Source organism: Pygocentrus nattereri, chromosome 19 (genome assembly GCF_015220715.1).
Source record: "Pygocentrus nattereri isolate fPygNat1 chromosome 19, fPygNat1.pri, whole genome shotgun sequence".
Classification (NCBI taxonomy): Eukaryota; Metazoa; Chordata; class Actinopteri; order Characiformes; family Serrasalmidae; genus Pygocentrus; species Pygocentrus nattereri.
The window spans coordinates 23,398,570-23,423,289 of record NC_051229.1 but is presented as its reverse complement, the minus strand read 5'-3'; the positions used below and the strand labels follow the sequence as shown (position 1 = coordinate 23,423,289).

At 42.5% G+C, this 24,720-nt stretch overlaps 1 protein-coding gene across 2 annotated transcripts in view; it reads right to left on the bottom strand.

Moving 5' to 3' along the window:
- efr3a (EFR3 homolog A (S. cerevisiae)) overlaps positions 1-24,720 on the bottom strand; it is a 100,769-nt gene that overhangs the window by 53,090 nt on the left and 22,959 nt on the right. For both annotated transcript variants that reach the window (XM_017699223.2, XM_017699222.2), the window contains 5 exons: positions 20,725-20,801; positions 19,342-19,469; positions 19,085-19,235; positions 8,346-8,467; positions 5,112-5,261 (listed from right to left, as the gene is read on the bottom strand). In XM_017699223.2, the coding sequence (XP_017554712.1) occupies positions 5,112-5,261; positions 8,346-8,467; positions 19,085-19,235; positions 19,342-19,469; positions 20,725-20,801 (628 nt within the window). The remainder of the gene's footprint in view (positions 1-5,111; positions 5,262-8,345; positions 8,468-19,084; positions 19,236-19,341; positions 19,470-20,724; positions 20,802-24,720) is intronic.

Below are 24,720 nucleotides of genomic sequence, written 5' to 3'. Positions count from 1 at the left end.
CATGTTGCAGACACTTTACAAATGAATCCAGATGAAATCCAGGTGCATCACTGACGCAAATAAGACGTCATTAAATGTAAATGATTAACCACCTACTTGTTAACCAACAAACAGTTGTTTGCTCAATACCATTAGTTATAAAATGTCACTTTTAACTTTTAGTTTTAACTTTATCTAGTTCGCTCTCAGTCCTCTTTACCAACATGGCAGTTATCCCCTTTAACACCATTGCCACTGGGTTAATTGTCCATCATCAATGATGTCACTCTATGCCCAGGCCTACTGGCCATTCAGTCTACTGTCTTGGTAACAAAGTGGACTACTTCAGATACAACAGACTAGAAAGCGGGAGGTGATCGAGGGTCTTCTGTAATCTCAATTTTATTTGAAATGTGTCACTCAACTAAATGTTAAATGTTAGCATGGTTTGCATTGTTTGTACGCCGTGATATCTGCACATATTTGTGACATAGTGGTATAATGGTTTTACAAAACTCATAACAAAAGAAGCATTTTAACTGGTATCCCGGATGAACCTGTATATAGCTCACTTCTACAATAATGAGCATCCTACTGGTGCAGTCTCTAATACAAATCAATCAATCTGATAGGCTTCCAGCTCCTTATCATCAGCCACTGTAGAGAGACTGAGATGCCCTTACGCACACAACCAGTCCATTATCTTTACACATTGACTTTCCATGCATACACACAAAAGCCACTTATTATCTAGGACCCATTTGCATTCTGAACATTGATTCCCACTGCACACATGCCACCACACATTCACACACAAAAAGACAGGGACACACACAATCAGATATGCCTGAATGTTTCTATACATGCATTTATGCTTCTGGTATCAGCATGATCTGACTTTCTCTTCATTTGCGCGCTCTCTCTCTCTCCCTCTCTCTCCCTCTCTCTCCCTCTCTCTCCCTCTCTCTCCCTCTCTCTCCCTCTCTCTCCCTCTCTCTCCCTCTCTCTCCCTCTCTCCTGTTACCACAAATCCCTCTCTTGCCATTTCAGCTTTTGTGAGCTAATTCGTTTCACACTTCCAATTTGACCTGAAAATACATTGTGCCTCTAACCTCCATAAATGGCTCAGAATAGCAATCCTAAAAGGAGGCCCCAGTGTAACACAGCACAATACAATAAGTCTGCACGATGAGCTTTGAATTTCTGCTGAAGCACAATGAAACAGAGGTAATGGAATCAAAGCTATAAAAAGGTGTCCTTTTTCACAGATGGAAAAGACATTTTGGATTTGCTCTTACTGAGCCTCTTTTTCCCCCCATTGCTTGCAAAATGTTTCTAGTTAGAACAAGAACACACATAAATCTTTTTGTCCAAAGAACAGAGAAAGATTTTAAAACTGTAGCGAGAGCTTTTTATTCTCTTTTCATTCTCTTTTCTTCCTATTTATTTGCCAAATAATGACACACGAACTCCCCATTTTTGTCTAAAGTAAATCTAGTCTGATTCAACAGTGTAACCCCTAAGTATTTGGACAATAACAGATTCTGCTCTTCCGGTTATGCACTCCAAAGTCAAATGATAAGCTTTGTTCATTCTCTAAGGGCACAAACTTAAATATGACATTTTTCTGCCAATTCTGAGCAGAAAGCACTTTGCGCTCTCCACTTAAATAAGAGTGAATCAGTCATTACAGCACAACGATAGCGCAGGGAATCTCCAACAGCTCAGAGCATTTGTCGTTGGTTCAACAACACTGAATGATCTCCAAAATCACATTGAAAGAGCCGTGAGTACAGAGACGCCAGACAAACCTCAATCGAATATGAGGTGAATTAGACTGTTGCATTGTTGTTGTCCATACAGCTGGAGGAGGTCATATTGAGCACTTGTAAAATTACGTAATAAACTTTATGCTCATTTAAACCATTTATAGTTTACTGCATTGTTCTGTTTTACAAGTAAAATAAATCATTTTGAAATCAGATTAATTGTTTTGAAGAATCATCATCATCATCGTTAACCACTTAGTCCAAATAGGGTCGTGGTAGCAGTTGAGAAAGCAGAGAATCCCAGATGGCCCTGTCCCCCACAACCTCCTCCAGCTCATTCCTGGGGTCCCCAAGCCGCTCCCAGGCCAACTTGGAGATACAATCCCTCCAGCGGGTCATAGGACGACCCCAGGGTCTTGTCCCAGTAGGCCATGCCTTGTACAAACCCATTGGGAGGTGTCCTGGGGGCATCCGCATCAGATGCCCGAAACACCTCAGCTGGCTCCTCTCAATGCAGAGGAGTAACGGCTCTACTCTCAGCTCCCCCCAGATGACTGAGCTCCTCACCCTATCAAGTAGAGTGTAGCCCGCCACCCTGCGAAGAAAGTTCATTTCCGCTGCTTGTATTCGTGTTCTTGTTATTTCATTCATTACCCACAGCTCATGACCATAGGTGAGGCTATGGACGTAGACCGACCGGTAAATGGAGAGCTTCACCTAATGACAGCTCACTCTTCACCACTACAGTCCAGTACAGTGACCGCATTATTGTTGCCACCTGTCCCAGCCTGCATGCCATCCTTTTCCGGGCTATAACCATGGACTCGGACTTGGAGGTGCCGATCCACATACCAACCGCTTCACAATCAGCTGCAAACCGCTCCAGAAAGGGACGGAGGCTTCCATGTGATCCAGCCAAAAGAACATCATCATCTGCAAATACCAGTGACGCCACCCTCCAGCCTCCACACAAAATGCCCTCCTGACCCTAGGTACGCCCTGACAGTCTGTCCATGAATATCACGAACAGGAGTGGAGACCAACGCTAACACTGAAAGAGTCTGAATTAATGTTGAGAATATGAACACAGCTCTCACTCCAGGAGTATAGAGATTGAATGGCCTGGAGTAGTAGCCCGGCACCCAGCCCGGAGGAGATATCTCGGGGAACACAGTCGTAAGCTCTCTCCAAATCTACAAAACACATGTAGACTGGGTTGGCATACTCCCATGCCTCCTCAACAATCTGTGAGGGGGTGAAAAGCTGGTCCATTGTTCCACAGCAAGAACAGAATCCACACTGTTCCTCTTTAATCTGAGGTTCAACTATGGCACAGACAAATTTCATCCACCCCTGGCCTTGCCACTAAGGAGTCGGGGGCAGTCGTGGGCTAGAGGTTAGGGAACCAGCCCTGTGACCTGAAGGTTGCCGGTACGATCCCCTTGGGCTGACAGTCCATGACTGAAGTGCACCTGAGCAAGGCACCTAACCCCCAATTGCTCCCTGGGCACCGTGGATAGGGCTGCCCACTGCTCTGGGCAAGTATGCTCACTGCAAGTGTGTGTGTGTGTGTGTGTGTGTGTGTGTGTGTGTGTGTGTGTGTGTGTGTGTGTGCGTGCGTGCTCACTAGCGTGCCTGTATGTGGGTGTTTCACTGCACGGATAGGTTAAATGCAGAGGTCTAATTTCACAGTGTGCAAACACAGTGACAAATGGTTGTAAATTCTAAAGATTCTAAAGGAGCCTGCCAACTACCTCAGTGACCTCAGAAGCTGTGAGGGAGGCATGTCTCGGATTAAGGAGTTCCTCAAAGTGCTCCTTCCACTGACCGACAATAACCTCATTTGAAGTCACAGTTTCTCCTTGCCGAATACAGTTTGGGCGCAGCCACCTCGACCTCTCCTGAGTTGCCGGACAGTTGTCCAGAATCTCCTTGAGGCCGAACAAAAGTCTTATTCCATAGATTCACCAAATTCCTCCCATGCCCTGGATTTTGCTTCTACCAACGTTGCAGCTGCCAACTTTTTTGCCTGTCAGTACCTATCTGCTGAGCTGGGAGTCCTTTCGGGCCATCCAGTCCCTAAAGGCCTCTTTCGTCAGCTTGACAGCCTCCCTCACCACTGGCGTCCACCAGGGGGGTCTTGGGTTACCGCCCCGACAGGCACCCACAAGCTTTTGGCCACAGCTACGCCTGCCAGCTTCCACAATGGAGGTTTTGAACAGGGTCCATTCACACTCCATGTCCCTTATCTCCTCCGGGACATGAGAAAAGCTCTCCGGGGATTGGGAATTGAAATCATTCCAAACAGGGGCCTCCGAGAGTCGTTCCCAGCACACCTTCAATATTTGCTTGGGCCTACCAAGACTGACCATCAGTCTTCCCTGCCATCTGATCCAACTCACCACCAGATGGTGATCAGTTGACAGCTCAGCACCTCTCTTCACCCGAGTGTCCAGAACATATGGTCCCAAGTCAGATGAAACAACAACAAAGTCGATCATTGACCTTTGACCCAAGGAGCTCTGGTATCATGTACACTTATGAACATCCTTGTATTCAAAATTGGTGTTCGTTATAGACAATCCATCCCTGGCACAGAAGTTTAGATCAGGCAGGCCGTTCTTCCCAGTCACGCCTCTCCAGGTCTCCCAGTCATTGCCAACATGAGCATTGAAGTCTCCCAGTAAGACTATGGAGTCTGTAGGCAGGACTCTTTCCAGAACCCCACCCACTTGCTCCAAGAAAGACAAATACTCTGACCTGTTGTTTGGTGCACAAGCACAGACAACAGTCAAAGTTTTCCTCTCTGCGATTTTAATTTGCATTGAGGCGACCCTCTCGTCCACCAGGACACACTCCAACTGCACGGCCACCAGCCGGGGACTTGTGAGTATGTACTAATGCTGCCTGTGATACAGCAAAAATACTGACTTAAGTGTATGTTTCTGCAGGTGTGTAGTATTAAATGAGTACCCTAATCAATTTTTCTCCAGTCCTTATCTCCTACATTTTTCATAACCAACTTTGTTTTGTTTAAGCCCATGCCTACAGCTACAAATAAGAATAGCAAGCAACTAATGCTGGTTTGCATAGGCAACTAGTGAATAAGTAGTGTCATTATCTGAATCACTTTATTTAAAGAAATGTTTTAGCCCTCAGATTTGGAAAAAAAAAAACGTTATTTTTTTTACAAAAAGCTGAGAAATGTTATTTTCCGCAAAGTGACTTGTTGCAAGTAACTTCAAGGTGCAAAGAAAATGTGGTACACAGTCAGATGCTTACTGTGACACATAAAAGGAATGATATATCAAACAGAGCATGAGTATACTTCTATGAGTCCTTTTGTCTTACGTGTGTGCGTACCTGTCTGTGTCATCATTATCCTGCATGTTGAACAGCATGGAGGGAATGAGCTTGTCCATATGTTGAGGTTCCCAAATGATGGCCTGCAGTTCATCATTCACAGTTTTTCTCACCACTCCCTGCAAGCCTTTAATACCAGCTATACGGATCCTGCACACCCACACACAAACCAACACAAATAGACACGCACACAGAAACAAACACACATTTACTAAAGTTTACAATAAAAGACAACACAACAGAGCTAAAATATTTGTCTGAGAGTGATTAGCCTCAGGTGTAGAAATCTGTTCTACAACAACTGGTTAAGGGTCTGTGTTTCACATTTGACTTATAGCCCATCTCTTTAAGCCATTAAGCCCTACACTGACGCAGTTCCACCTTTGCATACTTCTGTGTTTTGCAGATTAATTGTATTTGTTTCAGACAGAACCATAAAGTACAACCTCAACTAATAAAGTCATACAATAAATATTTCTAAACACTATAAACAAGCTTAATTTCGTGCAGTTTTAGATGTTTTTAGTGTTAAATCATGATCATCAAAAGAAAACTGTAAAACAAAAACCTGCACAAAACCCTTGCCTAACCTTAAATACAAGTAATTTGAAGTTTTTACTTATTTTTGTTCTTAAGTTATGCCCTCTTTACTGGGCACATGTCCCTGTGCGTTTTGTGTGCAGCACTCCTTATATATGAAAGTTCCCTTGGCACTTTCAAAAGAGCACTTTGCAAACCACCACACAAGAAAGGAGTCAAATTATTTAATATTTTTTTACATAGTCTGTTTCATCTGCATCATGACGCCAATATCACTCACATCTTCTAATAAAAATGATTTGGGAGCTGAAGAGTTGTCACACTCTGTGTTGTTTTGTGCTGCAGCAGCAGTTCTAGAGCCTTGGTTGCAGGAAACATCATTTGTTTTTGTCTTGCATTTCTTTTTCTTCTCTCTTAAAGTTAAAGTCCTAAAGAAAAAACACTCCCACCAAGACTTTCCGTAATTTCCCTGGCACTTTGAAAATTTCTGAAACATCAAGAAACTTGCCAACTCCAGGTTTTTTACAGAGGTAGTGAAAACCTACATACAAGTTGTTTATTTTGACAATTTTTTTGTCACTAGCTAAATCAGCATGGTTTTGCCCAGTCCTAGCAGCTGCTCAATCAATTTGTAGTAATGTACTGATCCCAAGCACTGTATTCATAAGCTACTACTGTTTACTGATGACTGAACACTAACTGTCACTTCATGCTAAACTACCATGAGCTATTTATATACAACCCGAATTCCAATGAAGTTGGGACATTGTGTAAAACATAAATGAAAACTGTGCAAATCCTTTTCAACCTATATTCAATTGAATACACTACAAAGACAAGATATTTAATGTTCAAACGGATAAACTTTATTGCTTTTTGCAAACATTCACTCATTTTGAATTTGATGCCTGCAACACGTTCCAAAGAAGTTGGGACAGGGGCAACAAAAGACTGGAAAGTTGAGGAATGCTCAAAAAACACCAGTCTGGAACATTCCACAGGTGAACAGGTTAATTGGAAACAAGTGAGTGTCATGATTGGGTATAAAGGGAGCATCCCTGAAAGGCTCAGTCATTCACAAGCAAGGATGGGCTGAGGTTCACCACTTTGTGAACAAATAGTCCAACATAAGAACAATGTTTCTCAACATGCAATTGCAAGAAATTTAGGGATTTCATCATCTACAGTCCATAATATCATCAAAAGATTCAGAGAATCTGGAGAGATCTCTGCAAGTAAGCAGCAAGGCAGAAAACCAACATTGAATGCCCGTGACCTTCGATCCCTCAGGAGGATATTACCACATGAGCTCAGGAACACTTCAGACAACCATTGTCAGTGAACAGTTTGTCGCTCCATCTACAAGTGCAAGTTAAAACTCTGCCATGCAAAGCGAAAGCCACATATCAACAACACCCAGAAACACCGCCAGCTTCTCTGGGCCCGAGCTCATCTGAGATGGACTGACACAAAGTGGAAAAGTGTCCTGTGGTCTGACGAGTCCACATTTCAAATTGTTTTTGGAAATCGTGGACATCGTGTCCTCCGGGCCAAAGAGGAAAAGGACTGTCTGGATTGTTATCAGCGCAAAGTTCAAAAGCCAGCATCTCTGATGGTGTGGGGGTGTGTTAGTGCCCATGGCATGGGTAACTTGCAAATCTGTGAAGGCACCATTAATGCTGAAAGGTACATACAGGTTTTGGAGTAACATATGCTGCCATCCAAGCAACGTCTTTTTCAGGGACGTCCCTGCTTATTTCAGCAAGAAAATGCTAAGCCACATTCTGCACATGTTACAACAGCGTGGCTTCGTAGTAAAAGAGTGCGGGTACTAGACTGGCCTGCCTGCAGTCCAGACCTGTCTCCCACTGAAAATGTGTGCCGCATTATGAAGCGCAAAAAACGACAATAGAGACACCGGACTGTTGAGCAAGAATGGGAAAGAATTCCACCTACAAAGCTTCAACAATTAGTGTCCTCAGTTTCCAAATGCTTATTGAGTGTTGTTCAAAGGAAAGATGATGTACCACAGTGGTAAACATGCCCCTGTGCCAACTTCTTTGGAAGGTGTTGCAGGCATCAAATTCAAAATGAGTGAATATTTGTAAAAAACAATAAAGTTTACCCGTTTGAATATTAAATATCTTGTCTTTGTAGTGTATTCAATTGAATATAGGTTGAAAAGGATTTGCAAATCATCATCTTCTGTTTTTATTTATGTTTTATACAATGTCCCAACTTCATTGGAATTGGGGTTGTATATGCAGAGTCATATTTTGTCTTTGCTTGGAGACCAAACAATGCTTTAACCTGTTTATCCAGCCTAATGCTTTTGGCAATGTCATTTAAAGTAATAAATTGCTGAATAAATTAATTAAAGTGGTATTTAAACTTAATTAACAATAGGTCAGAGCTAAAAATAAAGGTATTTTTATTTATCTAAAGTCTTTTATTTAAAATCTACTGATCTCTATGCTACAAGGAAACTTAACAAATGCTGCTATTAGCATTGTGTCTGCAGTTGGTTACTGTGGGTCATGGCTTATGTTTAGACCGAAGCTGTCGACCTATACTTGTCAGGCCTGGTTACAATTTTAAATAGCTCACTCCAGTACTACTAGTTTTTCTTATGGTCCCGTAAGACTGCTACTTACAAAGTGAATTCTATTAAATACAACTTTTATAAACACAAACCTGGTGCGTGTCTCTGGATCTTCATGTGTAGAGTGGCACATTGCACTGAACTGCGAGACAAAAAAGTCGTAACGGCGATGATATGATGGCGTATCCTCCTCAATGTTTGCAAACTTCACAAACTGTATAAGGAAAAAAAAACAATATATGCACATTTTAACTCCCATATCTCTCACTTTAAGATGGAAAAAGAAACGTTTTACTAAACGATAACATTACATTTACAACATTTAGCAGACGCTCTTATCCAGAGCGACTTACAAGAAGTGCTTTGTCTACCAATAGCTTAGAGAAAAAGACAGTCCTGAGCTCAGGTAGTACTAGAAACAAAGTCACTGTAGATACCCAGAAAAAGGGAAGAGTTGAATACAGAACTCTGTGCCATACAATGCAATACAATATAATACAATACAGTAAACTACAATACATAGTGCAATACAATAAATAATATATATATATAAAATAATAAATTAATATATAAGTGCAGAACAATATATTGCAAACAATATTTAATTCAATGCTCATTAAAGTGCTGTGTAAAGAGATGTGTCTTCAGTCTGCATTTAAAGACAGCAAGAGATTCTGCTGTACAGACAGCCAGTGGGAGTTCAAAAACACATATATGCATGGTACAACACTGTATATCATATATATATATATATATATATATATATATATATATATATATATATATATATATATATACACACACACACACACACACACAAACACACACAGGCCACTTTATTACGTACATCGTTTCAGTTGCTTGTTAACACAAATAGCTAATCAGCCAATCACATGGCTGCAACTCAATGCATTTAGGCATGCAGAGGTGGTCATGACAACTTGCTGAAGTGCAGACTGAGCATCAGAATGGGGAAGAAAGGTGATTTAAGTGACTTTGAACATGGCATGGTGGTTGGTGCCAGACGGACTGGTCTGAGTATTTCAGAAACTGCCGATCTACTGGGATTTTCACACACAACCATCTCTAGGGTTTACAGAGAATGGTCCGAAAAAGAGAAAATATCCAGTGAGCGGCAGTTGTGTGGACGAAAACGCCTTGTTGATGTGAGAGGACAGAGGAGAATGGGCAGACTCGTTCGAGATGATAGAAAGGCAACAGTAACTCCATCCATCCATCCATCATCTTCCACTTCTCCGGGGTTCGGGTCGCGGGGGCAGCATCCTGAGCAATGAGGCCCAGACCTCCCTTTCCCCAGCCACTTCCACTAGCTCCCTGGGAGGGATTCCGAGGCGCTCCCAGGCCAGCTGGGCGATATAGTCACACCAGCGTGTCCTGGGTCTTCCCCGGGGTATCCTCCCCGGTGGACTTGCCTGTGACACCTCCCAAGGGAGGCGTCCAGGAGGCAGCCTAACCAGATGCCCGAACCACCTCAACTGGCTCCTCTCGACGTGGAGAAGCAGCGGCTCTACTTTGAGTCCCTCGTGGATGACCAAACTTCTCACCCTATCTCTAAGGGAGAGTCCAGCCACCCTGCGGAGGAAACTCATTTCAGCCGCTTGTATTCGCGATCTCGTTCTTTCGGTCATTACCCAAAGCTCATGACCATAGGTGAGGGTGGGAATGTAGATCGACCGGTAAATCGAGAGCCTTGCCTTATGGCTCAGCTCTTTCTTTACCACAACAGACCGGTAAAGAGCCCGCATCACTGCTGACCCAGCACCAATCCGCCAGTCAATCTCCCGCTCCCTTGTACCATCACTCGTGAACAAGACCCCGAGATACTTAAACTCCTCCACTTGAGGCAAGAGCTCATCCCCGACCCAGAGAGGGCTCTCCACCCTTTCCCGTGTGAGAACCATGGCCTCGGTTTTGGAGGTACTGATCCTCATCCCGGCCGCTTCACACTCGGCTGCAAACCGATCCAGTTCACGGCCTGATGTCCCCAATAGGACCACATCATCTGCAAACAGCAGCGATGTGACCCTGAGGTCACCAAACCGGACACCCTCCATCCTCTGACTGCGCCTAGAAATTCTATCCATAAAAATTATGAATAGAATCGGTGACAAAGGGCAGCCCTGACGGAGTCCAACTCTCACTGGGAATAAGTCTGACTTACTGCAGGCCATGCGAACCAAACTCCTGCTTTGTTTGTACAGGGCCTGAATGGCTCGTAGCAAAGAGCCATGTACCCCGTACTCCCGAAGCACCTCCCACAGAATACCCCGGGGAACACAGTCGAATGCCTTCTCCAAATCCACAAAGCACATGTGGACTGGTTGGGCAAACTCCCATGAACCCTCCAGAATCCTGGAGAGGGTAAAGAGTTGGTCCAGTGTTCCACGACCAGGGCGGAACCCGCACTGCTCCTCCTGAATCCGAGGTTCGACTATGAGCCGGACTCTCTTCTACAGTACCTCTGCATAGACCTTGCCAGGGAGGCTGAGGAGTGTGATTCCCCTGTAGTTGGAACACACCCTGCGGTCCCCCTTTTCAAAAAGAGGCACAGTGGCACCACCCCCGATGTCCACGCAATGTTGAAAAGGCGTGTCAGCCAAGACAGCCCCACAACATCCAGAGCCTTGAGGAACTCGGGACGGATCTCATCCACCCCTGGAGCCCTGCCGCCAAGGAGCTTTTTAACTACCTTAGCGACTTCGGCCTCAGTAATGGACAAGCCTATTCCCGTGTCCCCAGGCTCTGCCTCCTCACTGGAGAACGTGTTGGTGGGATTGAGAAGGTCCTCAAAGTATTCCTTCCACCGCCCAATGACGTCTTCAGTCGAAGTCAGCAGCACACCATCTCCACTATAAACAGTGTTAGTGGCACACTGCTTTCCCCTTCTGAGTCGCCTGATGGTTTGCCAGAATCTTTTCGGAGCCGACTTAAAGTCACTTTCCAAGGCCTCACCGAACTCTTCCCACACCCGGGTTTTTGCCTTGGCAACGACTGAAGCCGCAGATCGCTTGGCCTGTCGATACCTGCCAGCTGCCTCTGGTGTCCTACAGGCCAACCATGTCCGGTAGGACTCCTTCTTCAGCTTGACAGCATCTCTCACCTGGGGTGTCCACCACCGGGTTCGAGGGTTACCGCCCCAACAGGCACCAACTACCTTGCGACCACAGCTACAGTCAGCCGCTTCAACAATGGAGGAGCGGAACATGGCCCATTCTGAGTCAATGTCCCCCACCTCCCCTGATATCTGGTCAAAGTTCTGACGGAGGTGTGAGTTGAAGATCAATCTGACAGGTTCTTCTGCCAGACGTTCCCATGAACCCTCACTATACGTTTGGGTTTGCCTGGTCTGACCGGCATCTTCCCCCACCACCTGATCCAACTCACCACCAGGTGGTGATCAGTTGACAGCTCAGCTCCTCTCTTTACCCGAGTGTCCAATACACATGGCCGCAAGTCCGCTGACACGACTACAAAGTCAATCATTGAACTGCGGCCTAGGGTGTCCTGGTGCCATGTGCACTTATGGACATCCTTGTGTTCAAACATGGTGTTTGTTATGGACAAACTGTGGTGTGCACAGAAGTCCAAAAACTGAACACCACTCGGGTTCAGATCAGAGAGGCCATTCCTCCCAATCACACCCCTCCAGGTCTTACTGTCGTTGCCCACGTGAGCGTTGAAGTCCCCCAGTAGGACAATCGAGTCTCCAGGAGGAGCACTTTCAAGCACCCCTCCCAAGGACTGTGCATAAGCACAGACAACAGTCAGGACCCGTTCCCCAACCCGAAAGCGTAGGGAAGCTACCCTCTCGTCCACCGGGGAAAACCCCAACATACAGGTGCCGAGTCGAGGGGCTATGAGAAAGCCCACACCTGCCCGCCGCCTCTCACCATGGGCAACTCCAGAAAAGAAAAAAGTCCAGCCCCTCTCAAGGAGATTGGACCCAGAGCCCAAGCTGTGTGTTGAGGTGAGCCCGACTATATCTAGCCGGTATCTCTCAACCTCGCTCACCAACTCAGGCTCCTTCCCCGCCAGTGAGGTAATGTTCCAAGTTCCAAAAGTCAGTTTCAGCAACTGAGGATCAGAACGCCAAGGCCCACGCAGGTTTTCATTGCAAGTGCTCAATTGTTGCAGGAAAATTGGTCTTATCAATATTGATATCAAAGAAAACTGCAAATGATCCATCTAACCAACCACTGCACTGTGAGCTTTCTGACTGAATCACAGTTTCAAAGTTTCTGTTGATAGGTGTGTCAGATCATGAAATTTTAGCTGATGATTAAATGCCATATAATTAATTGTGATTAACAGTTTAATTGCCTCTTTTGTTCACTGTATGCAACAATTGTCTATACAAACTTGAAATTATTTGGTCTTGGAGACCAAACAATCCATTAAACTGTTTATCCAGCCTAATGCTTTTGGTAATACCATTTAAAGGAATAAATTGATGAATAAAGTCACTAAAGTGGTAGCAAAATTAATATAAAGTGGTAACAAAACAAAATGCACCTAATTTGCATTGTTTGTTGTGACATAATCATACGATTGCTGCTGAGAAAAATAATTACCAAAACAATATGGGGACACCCCTCGTAATGAAGCAGTAGATTACAGAACAGGACTGTTGAATGCTGAAATCTGCAGCATGTAAAAATCACCTATCTTTTGTTGCATTACTCACTACAGAATTCAATGGGACTGTGCGAGGGGAGCTTTGTGAAATGGGTTTACATGCTGGACAGCTGCACACACACCCAGCATCAGCACATCACCACTGGACTCTGAAGTGATAAATTAAACTTCACTAACTGGCAGTCTACATACAAGAATACATAACACCAATAGTAAAGTTTGGTAAAGAAGAGATAAAGGTCTGGGGCTGTTTTTCTTCCCAGAAAACTAAAGGCAATTACAGCTGCAAAGGGGTAGAGGGCAGCTCTATATTGATGACAATGGTTTTGGAATGGGATGTCCAACAAGCTCATATAGGTGTGATGGTCAGAAGCCAAGTGCTTCACAAAGTGCTTCCCAATAGAATAACACAATATATTGCAAGGCAATAATACAGCAAGGCATATATCACAATCACAATATGTAATCACAACCCTATTCAATGGTATTCTGCCCATATTGTACTGCCCTAACACACATACATGCACACATACATGCACACACACACACACTTGCAAACACAGTGGGAGAGTGTGAAAGGTGAACTCATTATTAAGTTCTCTCATTGAAAGAGGAAATTATTTATATCAGCCGGAGAGATGTTACATGCCACTACAGGCAGCTGTGTGATTCACAACTAGTGCGAAACTGAGTGAGTATGTGTGTGTTTGTGCCTAAGTAGAGGTAGAGTGGGCAATATCACCATATGTTATTGCAATAACATTACAATATGCTTTTCTGAGTGTACAGTGGGAATACTCAGCGCTTCTAGAACACTAAACATGTATCATAACAATTATAAACCAATTACAGACAATGTGTGCAATATCTGAGAGCTGTGAATCAGGCAACTCGCTTGAATTATGTTCATAAATTTCATAAAAACTTTGTTGTTGGTTTGGTTTGGCAGTTGGTAAGTCTTGGTATATCCACGATGCAATACAGTTATTGTTATTCTGTATTGTTCACTTTACTCTTGGTATTCAGTACCTGGAGTGTGTGTCACTTACTTGGTGCTCTCTTGTTTCTAACCTGAAAGAACAGTTTAACATCTCTAAAAAAGTAATAAAGTAATTTCATTTAGGGAAATTTTATCTGCTTCACAACACAAGATTCCCTAAAGTCAGTGGTTCCCAGCACAGTCCTCTGGGCCCCCCAGATGGTCACATGTTTGCTCCAATCCAAGTCACAAGACATGCAAGAAAAATGTGGACTGTGTAGGGGGACCCTGAAGACGTGCTGTCTTAAGGGTAATTTTAACCTCTGAAACCCCTCTCATTCAGTTCCATATTCTCATAACTACATAATGTACATATTAGTTTAATAGCAATTACTGAAGAAATTATAACAGCTACTGAATAATAAGTTGTGAGATTAATAACTGAAAAATAATCCTACAGGGCTAAAAATTCTGTATATAATAACCGTCCAATCAAAGTCAGATGTTCTTTTAACAGCGTTGCAACACTATGGAGGCACTTATTATGAGGATTCATTATCATTATATATACGGAAATATTGTGATACTGAATTTTATAAATATCCCCCAGTAACACTCAAGGGTTTTCAACTTGTTTGCAAGGCTCAGAAAAAGTGAACTGTCATAGATATGTATCACAGAAATGTCTTTAATCTTTGTAATTCTGGCAGATTGTTCACCCTGTTCTCAAGCTGTAGAGTGGGCAATCTGTGCAGAGGTAAATCTCTACATTGTGGCCTTCTTGACTTGAACACATGGGTATTCAGACAATGGCAAGCGGTATTCATTTTTTACCATTAATTAATTAATTATTTTTGTATCAAGCATTGTGATATTACAATATTACTCGACACTAATCTGTACATACTGATAATCTGTGCATAGTGTATTTTGTACTTTAATCTCATTGTACAATTTTTGTTATTCTTTTTTATTCTCCTACTTTATTACTCTTTTGTCTCTTTCTCTCTCCTCTTATTATTCTACTTAACTTATTACTATGTCTGTCCTAATGGTAGCAACTGCCAAGACAAATTCCTTGTAAATGATATCTTGCTTGGCGAGTAAAACCATCCATCGTATTCTGACTCCGGGAGCACCTCTTTTTGGTTCACTAATAGAGCAGGAGCTTCAATCAGGGATTTGGACAGCCGTTTCTGTTTGTAAAATCATTGATAATTTATGGTATTCATTTATCATTTATACTATGTTTGCCTTGACTCAGATTCCTCCTTCTAAATATATAATATTCCAAGTATCACTAAGAGCCAAAACGTTAGTTTTGTTTCTGCTGCTTCCAAAAAAATAAAATAATCTATGGCCACGTTCCTTTATTGAGATATTTTCTTTATGAACTTTTCTTTCACGTTTTAAAACTAGCTCACCCAAAATATCTGCCTTCTTTCTTGAAACCTTGATCTAATTTTGACATCAAAAGGCTGTTATGTTGTGTTTATTGTGATCAAAAGAAGTCTGGTAAAACAAATGTGAAAATTAAATGCATTCTGTTTGCTAAGTCGGAGTTGGTTAATGCAATTAATGCTCATGCAGAATAATGAGCACAGGGAGAGAAAGAGAAAGAGAGAGAGACACACAGAGAGAGAGAGAAAGACAGAAAGAGAGAGAGAGTTTAAGAGGGACAGATGGAAAGATTAGGCTCAAAAAAGAAATGCTGAAAAACACACTTTCCTGACACAAAGTCAGAATGCTGACAGCAAAGCATTTCACACCTTCCACCCACCATTTTGCCAATTCTATTAGCCCTCCCTTTCCCTCCTCTCCTGCTTCCTCTCTGCACTCCTTTCCTATTCCCTACCCTCCCCCTCCCTCGTTCACTCTCACTCTCTCACTCTCTCTAACCAACCTTCCAACCTCTGTTAAATTATGCAGCATGTCTCCCGTCCAGAGGCACCACTTCAGATCCCTCTAAACTAACTCTGACAAAGAACATACTCACTGAAGGTTAAAGGCATTAGCCCAGCATGCTGGGTTTCTGTCTCGCTCTCACTGCTCATACTGCTGTGCTTCTGACTATTTCTCACCCTCTCTGTCTCTGCTGTCTATCTCTGTCTCCCTGCTCAAAGTAAATAAGCCATGTAGGAATGTGTGAGGAGAAGAAAGGCCCAAACTCTGATTTTCTGCAACAGCAATAACTCTCCATGCTGCAGTAAATGAGTGTTGCTCGCCTTTAGAAACATTATAAAGGAACAGGAGACAATTCACTGGATGAAAAATGAACAGGAAAATTTGTAATGCAGGGGAAAGTCCTATCCTTCAAAAAAAAAAAAAAAAAAGCCAATCAGCTGTCTGGTAAAGTAGCAAGCGGTAAAAGCCATCCCTCATTGTGGAGATATGCACAAGCACAGCAGCCAGAGCATGTTTGTGCTCTATTTGAGCTGGACACTAAAAACTATTTATGTGGTTGCTGTTAGATTTTACCTGAAATGTCAAATATGTTTTTGAAACATTAATGTGGCTTTCAGTGTTACAGCTTTCTCGCTCATCCAGGAGAGAGGTGTCCGACTGGAAATAACTGCCTGGGGTTGTTGCCAAGTTGTTGCCAAGTATTTCAGCACACTGTGCCAGAATGGTTCAACCAAGGGGCATTCCCATATAAGATGCAAAAAGATTCCCATTTCTTTTTTACACTTCCAACATGAAGTACGATTTATTAGTTCTATTGTGAAGAGCCTACAAGGTGTCCAATAACACCGGTGCAGAATTTAATATTGAATAAATTTCCCCCTATCTTCTCTGACATATTTGCCATTTTGTGCTATGATTTGACCCCAGGCATCCTCATTAATTTCACACTTAAGGTCTCTCTGCCAAATTATTATTAAATGATCACATATGCAACTAATTAAATAAATTGAGTTTTTAGAAAATATTGATGCCTTATGGTTAAAAGGCATAGAATCAATCAGGCCATTGTCCTCCATCAGCATGTGAATGGCAGCTCTATTCTTTGGTGTTGCGATACCTAAGTATTTACTTTTATCTAATATCCGATCTAAGACCTGATTGAAATCTCCTGCCCAAATTATTTGTCCTTGGGCATTTCCCAACATACTATTAAGTCCAAGATGGATCCTCCTTGTTTGGAGCATAGATATTACATAACGTTATTTCCTCCCCATTTATATTGGCTTCTATACAACTAACTCTGCCATTACCATCCTTATACTCCTTCAACATAGAAAAGTTCAACCTCTTATGGACCAAAATAAGAACTCCATTATGCTTGCTGGAAAAAGAACTATAGTAAACATGTCCAACCCAGTCTCTTTTAAGTTTTGTAGCTTCATCATCCTGTAGATGTGTTTCTTGAATTAATGCTATATCAGCTTGTTTATGCTTAAGATATAAAAGTACCTTTTTTCTTTTCACAGGATTCCCACCACCATTAATATTCCAGGAAACTACCTTAACATAAACACTATTTGCCATTCACATGATAAGAAAATAAAATTGAAATAAAATATTGGCATAGAAATTGCCCCATGTCATCTGACCTTCCTAATCCAAAAACACAGGTTATGACTTTTGTACCACTGAGCATTATTTGGATACCTGTAATTTTAAGATGAACCAACATGACCAAACAGGTCAACAAAAATTTTCCCTCCACAGCAGAGGAGAAAACACGAACAGAACACGAATCTCTCCTGCAACCAGCTGAAGAGTCTCTTCTCGTTAAATCCACGTCCGTAAAACAAACAACTACAACAATAACAACAACAAAAAAAAAGAATTTAACTTATGTCAGTGGAATGTCCGAGACGCCAGCTAGGTTATAGCCTAAACAGCTACACAAAGTTATCCAGCCCCATCATACCTCTCTCAATCTCCTTATGCTGGTGGATGTTTCTTAGTTTATTCTCCTTCAGTAACTTGCTGCTCAATGAACTTGACAGCCTCTGTTGCGACGTCAAACTTTCTGTTCCTTCCCTTCCACGCGAAACGGAGCGTTGCAGGAAAGGCTAATCGGAACCTCACGTTCTCGTCACGCAGTAGCTGTTTCGCCATTGTAGAAGTTTTCCTCCTCTCAGCCAACTCCTTCGTCATGTCTGGAAACAGGGAAACGTTGCATCCATTCCACACCACACCTCCATTCTCCCTCGCAGACTTTATCTCTCGCTGTAGAACGCAGAAATCTTATCATAATCAGTCTCGGAGGCTGGTTTTCATCTGCACGAGATCTGGGAGAGCAGTGCGCTCTTTCAATTTCGAATTCGTTGTCAATGTGCATGTGCAGGCCCTCTGACAGTGTCTTGTCAAAGCATAAAGTCAGGTTATCCCCTTCAATGCCCTCCTTCAAACCTAACAGTCTGACATTATTGCGGTTGCTCCTATTTTCCAGATCTCCCACCTGGCTCCACAGAGTATCTATGCACTTGCTATGCAGCTCACAGCTCTGTTAGCCGTGCTAGCATGGCATTCACATCATTTTTCAATTCCTCTGTAGTCTCCTTAATCGTTGACACATCAGACGCAACTGTTTTGAGTGTCAAGCTCATTTTACTAACTTGAGCAAAGATGTATTCCAAGTTAGCATTCTGTACAGAGTCCCATTTCGGGCTGGCATCACCAGGTTCGGATTGGTTAGGATTTCAGGTAAGAGAGCTTAGGACAACTTCTACTAAGCAGCCATCTTGCTCGTCGCTCCCATGTGACTCCGTCCTTTCCAGTTTTTAAAGGGAAGAACATGCCATTGCTGACTGGCTTCAATTTGAGATTTTGTATTTATTGTTGTACATCAGACAGCTTTTTAACAATCCAAAACAAAGCAATATATCTGCTTTACAGGCTGAATAACAGTAAAGAGCATGAAGACATTCTCATGTGAGGTAATTAAATGACCCATTGTAGACAGCAGATGTCTTCTGAAAAGCAAATGCTCCATATGTGGACGCTTAGTAGCGCAGTAAGCTAATAATTATGTAAAATGTATAAGGCAGTAAAGTGCTAGTTCAGCTGCATGGCTAAGCTACACCACAGCTGCAGTCAACCACACACTTAATTCTGAGAATTAGGGGATACTTGATAATTTGAGCACTTCTATGTAGATTTAGCAAACATAACAGTGACTTGGAAATCTGCTATTTTGTTATGTATCCTACTTGTTTTCTTTACAAAATAATAGTAACAACTTACAGAGTTGGTGCCCAGCACTTGCAGATCTGGTTCCTTGGACTCCAGAAGCTTGGCAACCATGTGAAGGAAACTTTCCACAAATGGTTTAATACTCTGAGAGTGACAGGCCATCAGCAACTGATCCAACGCTTCCATCGCAATCACCACATACCTATACATGTGCACACACACGCACACAGACAGACAGAAATGTTCAGTCATACTGCTTCTACATGATAACTAAACATCAGTACTGGCAGACTGTGCGTGTATCGCACCCATAGCGGTGTCGGACCACATCTCTGCTCAGGCGCTCGGCAAGGTATTCTCCAATCCGGTCCAGCTTCTCTGGAGCAGATACAGCAAAAAATGTCAACTTCTCCATGTCAGACTTCACCAATCCATCCTACATAGAGGGAGAGAGAGAGTGAGTTAGAGAGAGAGCGAGAGAAAGAGAAAGTGCGAGAGAGAAAGAGCGAGAGAGTGAGGGAAAGAGAGAAAGGAAAAAAGGGAGAGAGAGAAAGAAAGAAAGAAAGAAAGAGAGAAAGAGAGAGAGAGTGAGAGGGAAAGAGAGAAAGGAAAAAAGGGAGCGAGAGAAAGAAATAAAGAGAGAAGAGAGAGAAAGAGAGAGAGAGAAAGAGAGAAAGAAAGAGAGAGAGAAAAGAGAAGGAAACAGAAAGAGAGAGAAAGAAATGGAGAGAGAGAAAGAATGAAAGAGAGACGAAGAGAAAGAGAGAGAGAGAAAAGGAGAGAGAGAGAGAGAGAGAGAGAGAGAGAGAGAGAGAGAGAGAGAGAGAGAGAGAGAGAGAGAGAAGTTTAGCTGTGGGAATCCCCTGGGCTCATATCATTACTAATCGTGGAAGTCGGCAAGAGCAGCTTTAAACCATAAGCCCCCTGGAGCACTCCCACCTACAGCTCTCAGACTGATAATTTACTTAATGAGCTTCTGACCAGCAGAACACATCACTGCCCTAAGCAACACCGGCAGTACTGTGACATTCATGTCACAACGCCATCACATCACTCACGTTAAAAAGAACCCTCAAGAAGCCTCAGTCTGTGTATATGTGCTGAGCAGGGATATGTACGTTTCTCATCACTATAGGGGTGCCGTAAAGGGGTAGGGGGGGAGCAGGGGTTGAGATACTGAAATGATTCCAAAGGCCCTAGAGAGAGGCACAAACTTGGTTGTTGGTTTTTTTTTGTTTGTTTCTTTTGAATTTGCATGAATTGCCACCATGTTTCTTCCTTAATAAGACTAGCATATCAATTCACGCTGAATATTGTCTTCCACTTTTCCCAGGTTTACACATATGTATATATGCCAAAATGCAGCAGTTAAAGCAAATTTTAACCAGCTGAACACAGTATTATAGATAAACAATCATGTTGCTTATATTCACATTCATGGCTGACATGGCTTGCTACATGCCAGAGACTGCAGCAAAAGACAGGATTATGGAACTATAACAAAATAAAGAGTTCTGAAAATTGTGGCTTGTTTTAATGCTGTGACAAACAAAAAGGTTCTGCTAAGCGAAATGAAGGGAGGCAGGGGGAATTTTCTAAATTTCTACCAGCAAAGTGTGTCTAAGGGCTTTGAAAGAGAGAGCGAGTATGTGTGCGCATCCGTGTATTTGTTTCCTAATGAGGTGTCCTACCTTCGGGTCCTCAGGGAAGATGTTATCCACCAAGCGTTTATAACGGGGCCGACAACGCCCACAGCATCCACATACACCTGCAGAGAGAGATGCCTTTTATTGTGCATTTCAATACACATACACACACAGCCCTAACAGCAGGGATGTTATGAATGGTCATGTAGCTGGAGGCCTGAAGTCACACTTTTCTTCCCAAATCCAGATGATTTAGTGTAAAGGAAATTTCACCACACCACCAGAAATAAAGAGTAAAAAAAGGACGAAGGGAAACAAGTGCTGTTGTACAGACCAGAGGTGTGTATGATTCATCAAACACTTGACTAACCACTCCCTATGTCAGCATTCAAACACTGAAAGTATTCAGGTATTCATTACGTTGAAATTCTGCGTAATCCTATTATGTTCTAAGAGGGCTGTAAGGTGCTCATTTTTGTGATTTTGCTACTACAAAGCAATAACAGAAGCCACAACACAAGCTCACACTGCCAAAGACACATTGCTAAAGAGGAATTCTGTGTAATTAAAACTCTGAGGTATAAATCCCCAGAGCCGACAGCACATGACTGAGGTGTCTTTGAGCAAGACACCTAACCCCCAACAGCTCCCCGGACGCTGCGGATTGGGCTGCCCACTGCTCCGGACAAGAGTGCTCACTGCCCCCTAGTGTGTGTATGTGGTGTTTCACTTCATGGATGGGTTAAATGCAAAGGTGAAATTTCCCCGTTGTGGGACTAATAAGGGTCACTTAATAATTCAAACACATCAGACAAAAAAAATTGCTGTGTAAATCTATGTGTAAAGGTCTTTACTCTTTCAATGAAGAGCCCTGAGATAGGCATAGTGTTCCATTTCAAACAACTAACTAAACCAAGTTAGACGAAGGCTAGTATTCAAAGCCAGTTTCATATCTAGGACTTCTAGAAGCCCTGGAATGTATTTTTTTCCCCCTCACTAAATTGGTCCAATCCATTGGAATTTGAAATGTGATTGGTTGATTTCACTGCCTAATCATATACATGTTGAATCAGATGCCTGATGCCTTAGTTAAGCTCCTCAAGTCCTAATCAAAGAGGAAGCTTGTTTGGCTGTATCTACCTAGAAACAACAAAAATCCCTGATTGGATCATTTTCTGCTGAACAATTTAAGATCTGGTTTAAGAAACCATTTGTTTCCAACCAAAACTCAGCAATGAAATAACGGTATTACTCCAGCACTCCCCACTGCTCGAATATCAAAATTAGTCTGAATGTACATTCCTAACGCAGACTCATCGTTACACTTCTGCCTTTTTTACGGAAGTTTCCACACAAACTTTGTGAAAAGGCAGTAACATATGTTAAACACAAACACACACACATAACCATGACCCGCTCTTCAGGCCTCAAGGTAAGCTTCACACAAGACTGGATTTTCTGGTCCATAAAGCAAACTCTGTGCATTAGCATATCCTGCATCCTGCACCCAACAGCATCAATGCCACCCTTCACAATGCGGGGTAAAAATGCATGTTAAATAGAAGTAGGCATAATAAACTGAAATATGCATATTCAATGGCAGAGTTTTAAAACACAGTAAATAATTCAGCTGTTGAAGCTTGAGGAGAGTGGAGGAGTGTGCGGGTGTACAAGAAGCGATGAGGAGGGAAAAAGAGGAAACCTAACAATGTATTTTGCACTGTTTATGCATATGCTGTGTAACGACACCAGAAGGGTTTTTTTGCAGCTACTGCCTTTTTAGGGTTCTAAGCACCTAATACTATTGTTTCTGTTAGGGATTTTTTACCTGACATTAGCTTTACTATTTGTAATACAAATACAAATTTGTCAGCAAATTAGGAATTCAGCCTCAGATGGATTCCCCTGCATAAATAACCACCGTGCCTAAATTAGAGCTGAAGCGGTTGACCTTGAGCAAGCCTCTGCAGCCATTTGGACAAGCGGCCAGACATATCACCAAGAGAGCAATCACACTTTCCATTGCCAGTAGTTACAGAGATGATTATGCGTTTATTGTGAGCATGTGCCTCCGTTTAGTGTGTGTTTGTGTGTGTGTGTGTGTGTGTGTGTGTGTGTGTGTGTGTGTGCGTGCATGCATGTGTGTAAGAACTGACAATTCTCATTTCTGTGTGTGTGCGTGTGTGTGTGTGTGTGATGCTGTCTAAAAGGCTGCTTAATAATTAAAAGATGGAAGAAATCTGAGTATCAGAGCAGCCACCAGACTCCTCTCATATTCAACACCTCTCCCTCTCTCTAGATAAGCCAGACTCAAACTCATTCATGCCCTTTCCACTGTATGTGTGTGTGTGTGTGTGTGTCTTGAAAATGGGGGTATTGTAAAGTGAGAAGGGAAAATGGGGTTGACCATTATCAAACATTCGATCCCTTACTGAGAGAGAGAGATAAAGAGGGGACAGGGAAAGGGAGAAAGAAAGAGAGAGAGAGAGAGAGAGAGAGAGAGAGAGAGAGAGAGAGAGATGATGAAAGGATGTGCTATGCATTATTTATAATACTATTTTTAACATCTTATTTTGCTATCTTTTATATTTAACCCCTTAAACTACAAGGGCCCATGTTTTGGCCTAAACTACAAACTTGCACATTAGTCTCACAGCATGAGAGCTAAATCACCCTGAAGACCCTGATTTTTCTTCATGTTAAGTGTTTTTTGATTACTGTGCTGTGTGCAAGTCACATAATTCACAATTGTTTTATTCATCTTCTTGGTGGCTGTAATCTAGCACCATTTCTGAAGATGTCTAGGAAGTCAGGGTAAAGCACAGCCTCCACATGCTGGAGTTTTAACACAGTGTTACAACAAAACATTCCATAATAAACAATATGAGCAGTCCATTTCCCTTCATATGAAATATATGTCAATTTTAATTGCACTGTGCTCATATTTGTTTTTCTACTCTGTAGTCAAAAAGAAATGTCATGTTTGACATGCATGCCTTTCACTGATCATGTTTATGTAAATGCAGATGTGTTTATGTATGTTTATTCAAGTTTAAAACAACATAAATTTGCATTGAATTAAGGTTCTGCATTGATTTAGATGTTTTAGCCACTGTTACAAGCAGCCCCTCAGTTCTAATTACTTTGCCTTCACAAAGGTAGTAACAAAGGTTTCAACATTCTTGCTTAAACACTTAATCTGTCTTAAGATAAATAAGAATGAAATAATAAACCTGCAGTGTAAGCTATTAAAAACCCAAGCAAGTGAATTCTACCTTAACACTCATGGTTATTCTTCCACAGTAAGTAATAAAGTGATATAATAAATGGAAAAAATAGCATTTTTTTCTGCTGCAGTCTAAGAGAAATCACAACATAAAAACATGCACAAGCAGTGAGCCAGCAAACCTACACCGACACACACACACACACACACACACATATACCCAGTGTGCTAAGAACGGAGGTCCTCTGCCTGCTGCATCTGTATCTGAAGGTTCCATCTGCCTCTGAGCGTGGCACCTGCCTGTACCTCCTCATCATGATCTTTGACCTTTCCCACAAAAACAAAGACAGCAGACAGCGACCTTTCCCCTCTCCAAACACTGACCCTGCGAGAGTGCAGAGTTAGGCGGAGAGGCAAACTCAAGATCACCCGAGAGGAGCGCACCTGTATCGTCTCCACCTCCCTCCTTCTACCTTCCCCAGTGACTGACAGCCAAGCGGACCAATCACTTCACTGCTTTACCTGCCAACACCTGTAATCACAAACCAATCAGGCCGAAAGCTTTCTCCAGCCAGTACCATCTGTGTGTGTGTGTGTGTGTGTGTGTGTGTGTTGTGTGCATGTGTGTGTATGTACACCTGTGTTGATTTACAGCTTACCTAGTGACGCAACGTCACGGATGTTCCAGCTGAGCCTTACAGCAGTTTTTCAGGACACTGAAACATGAGTCCCTATGTTTATTTAATATTTATGGTTGTATTAAAAAGTTTACACACCCCTGTTCAAATAATGTGCGACAATAATGACATCCTTAG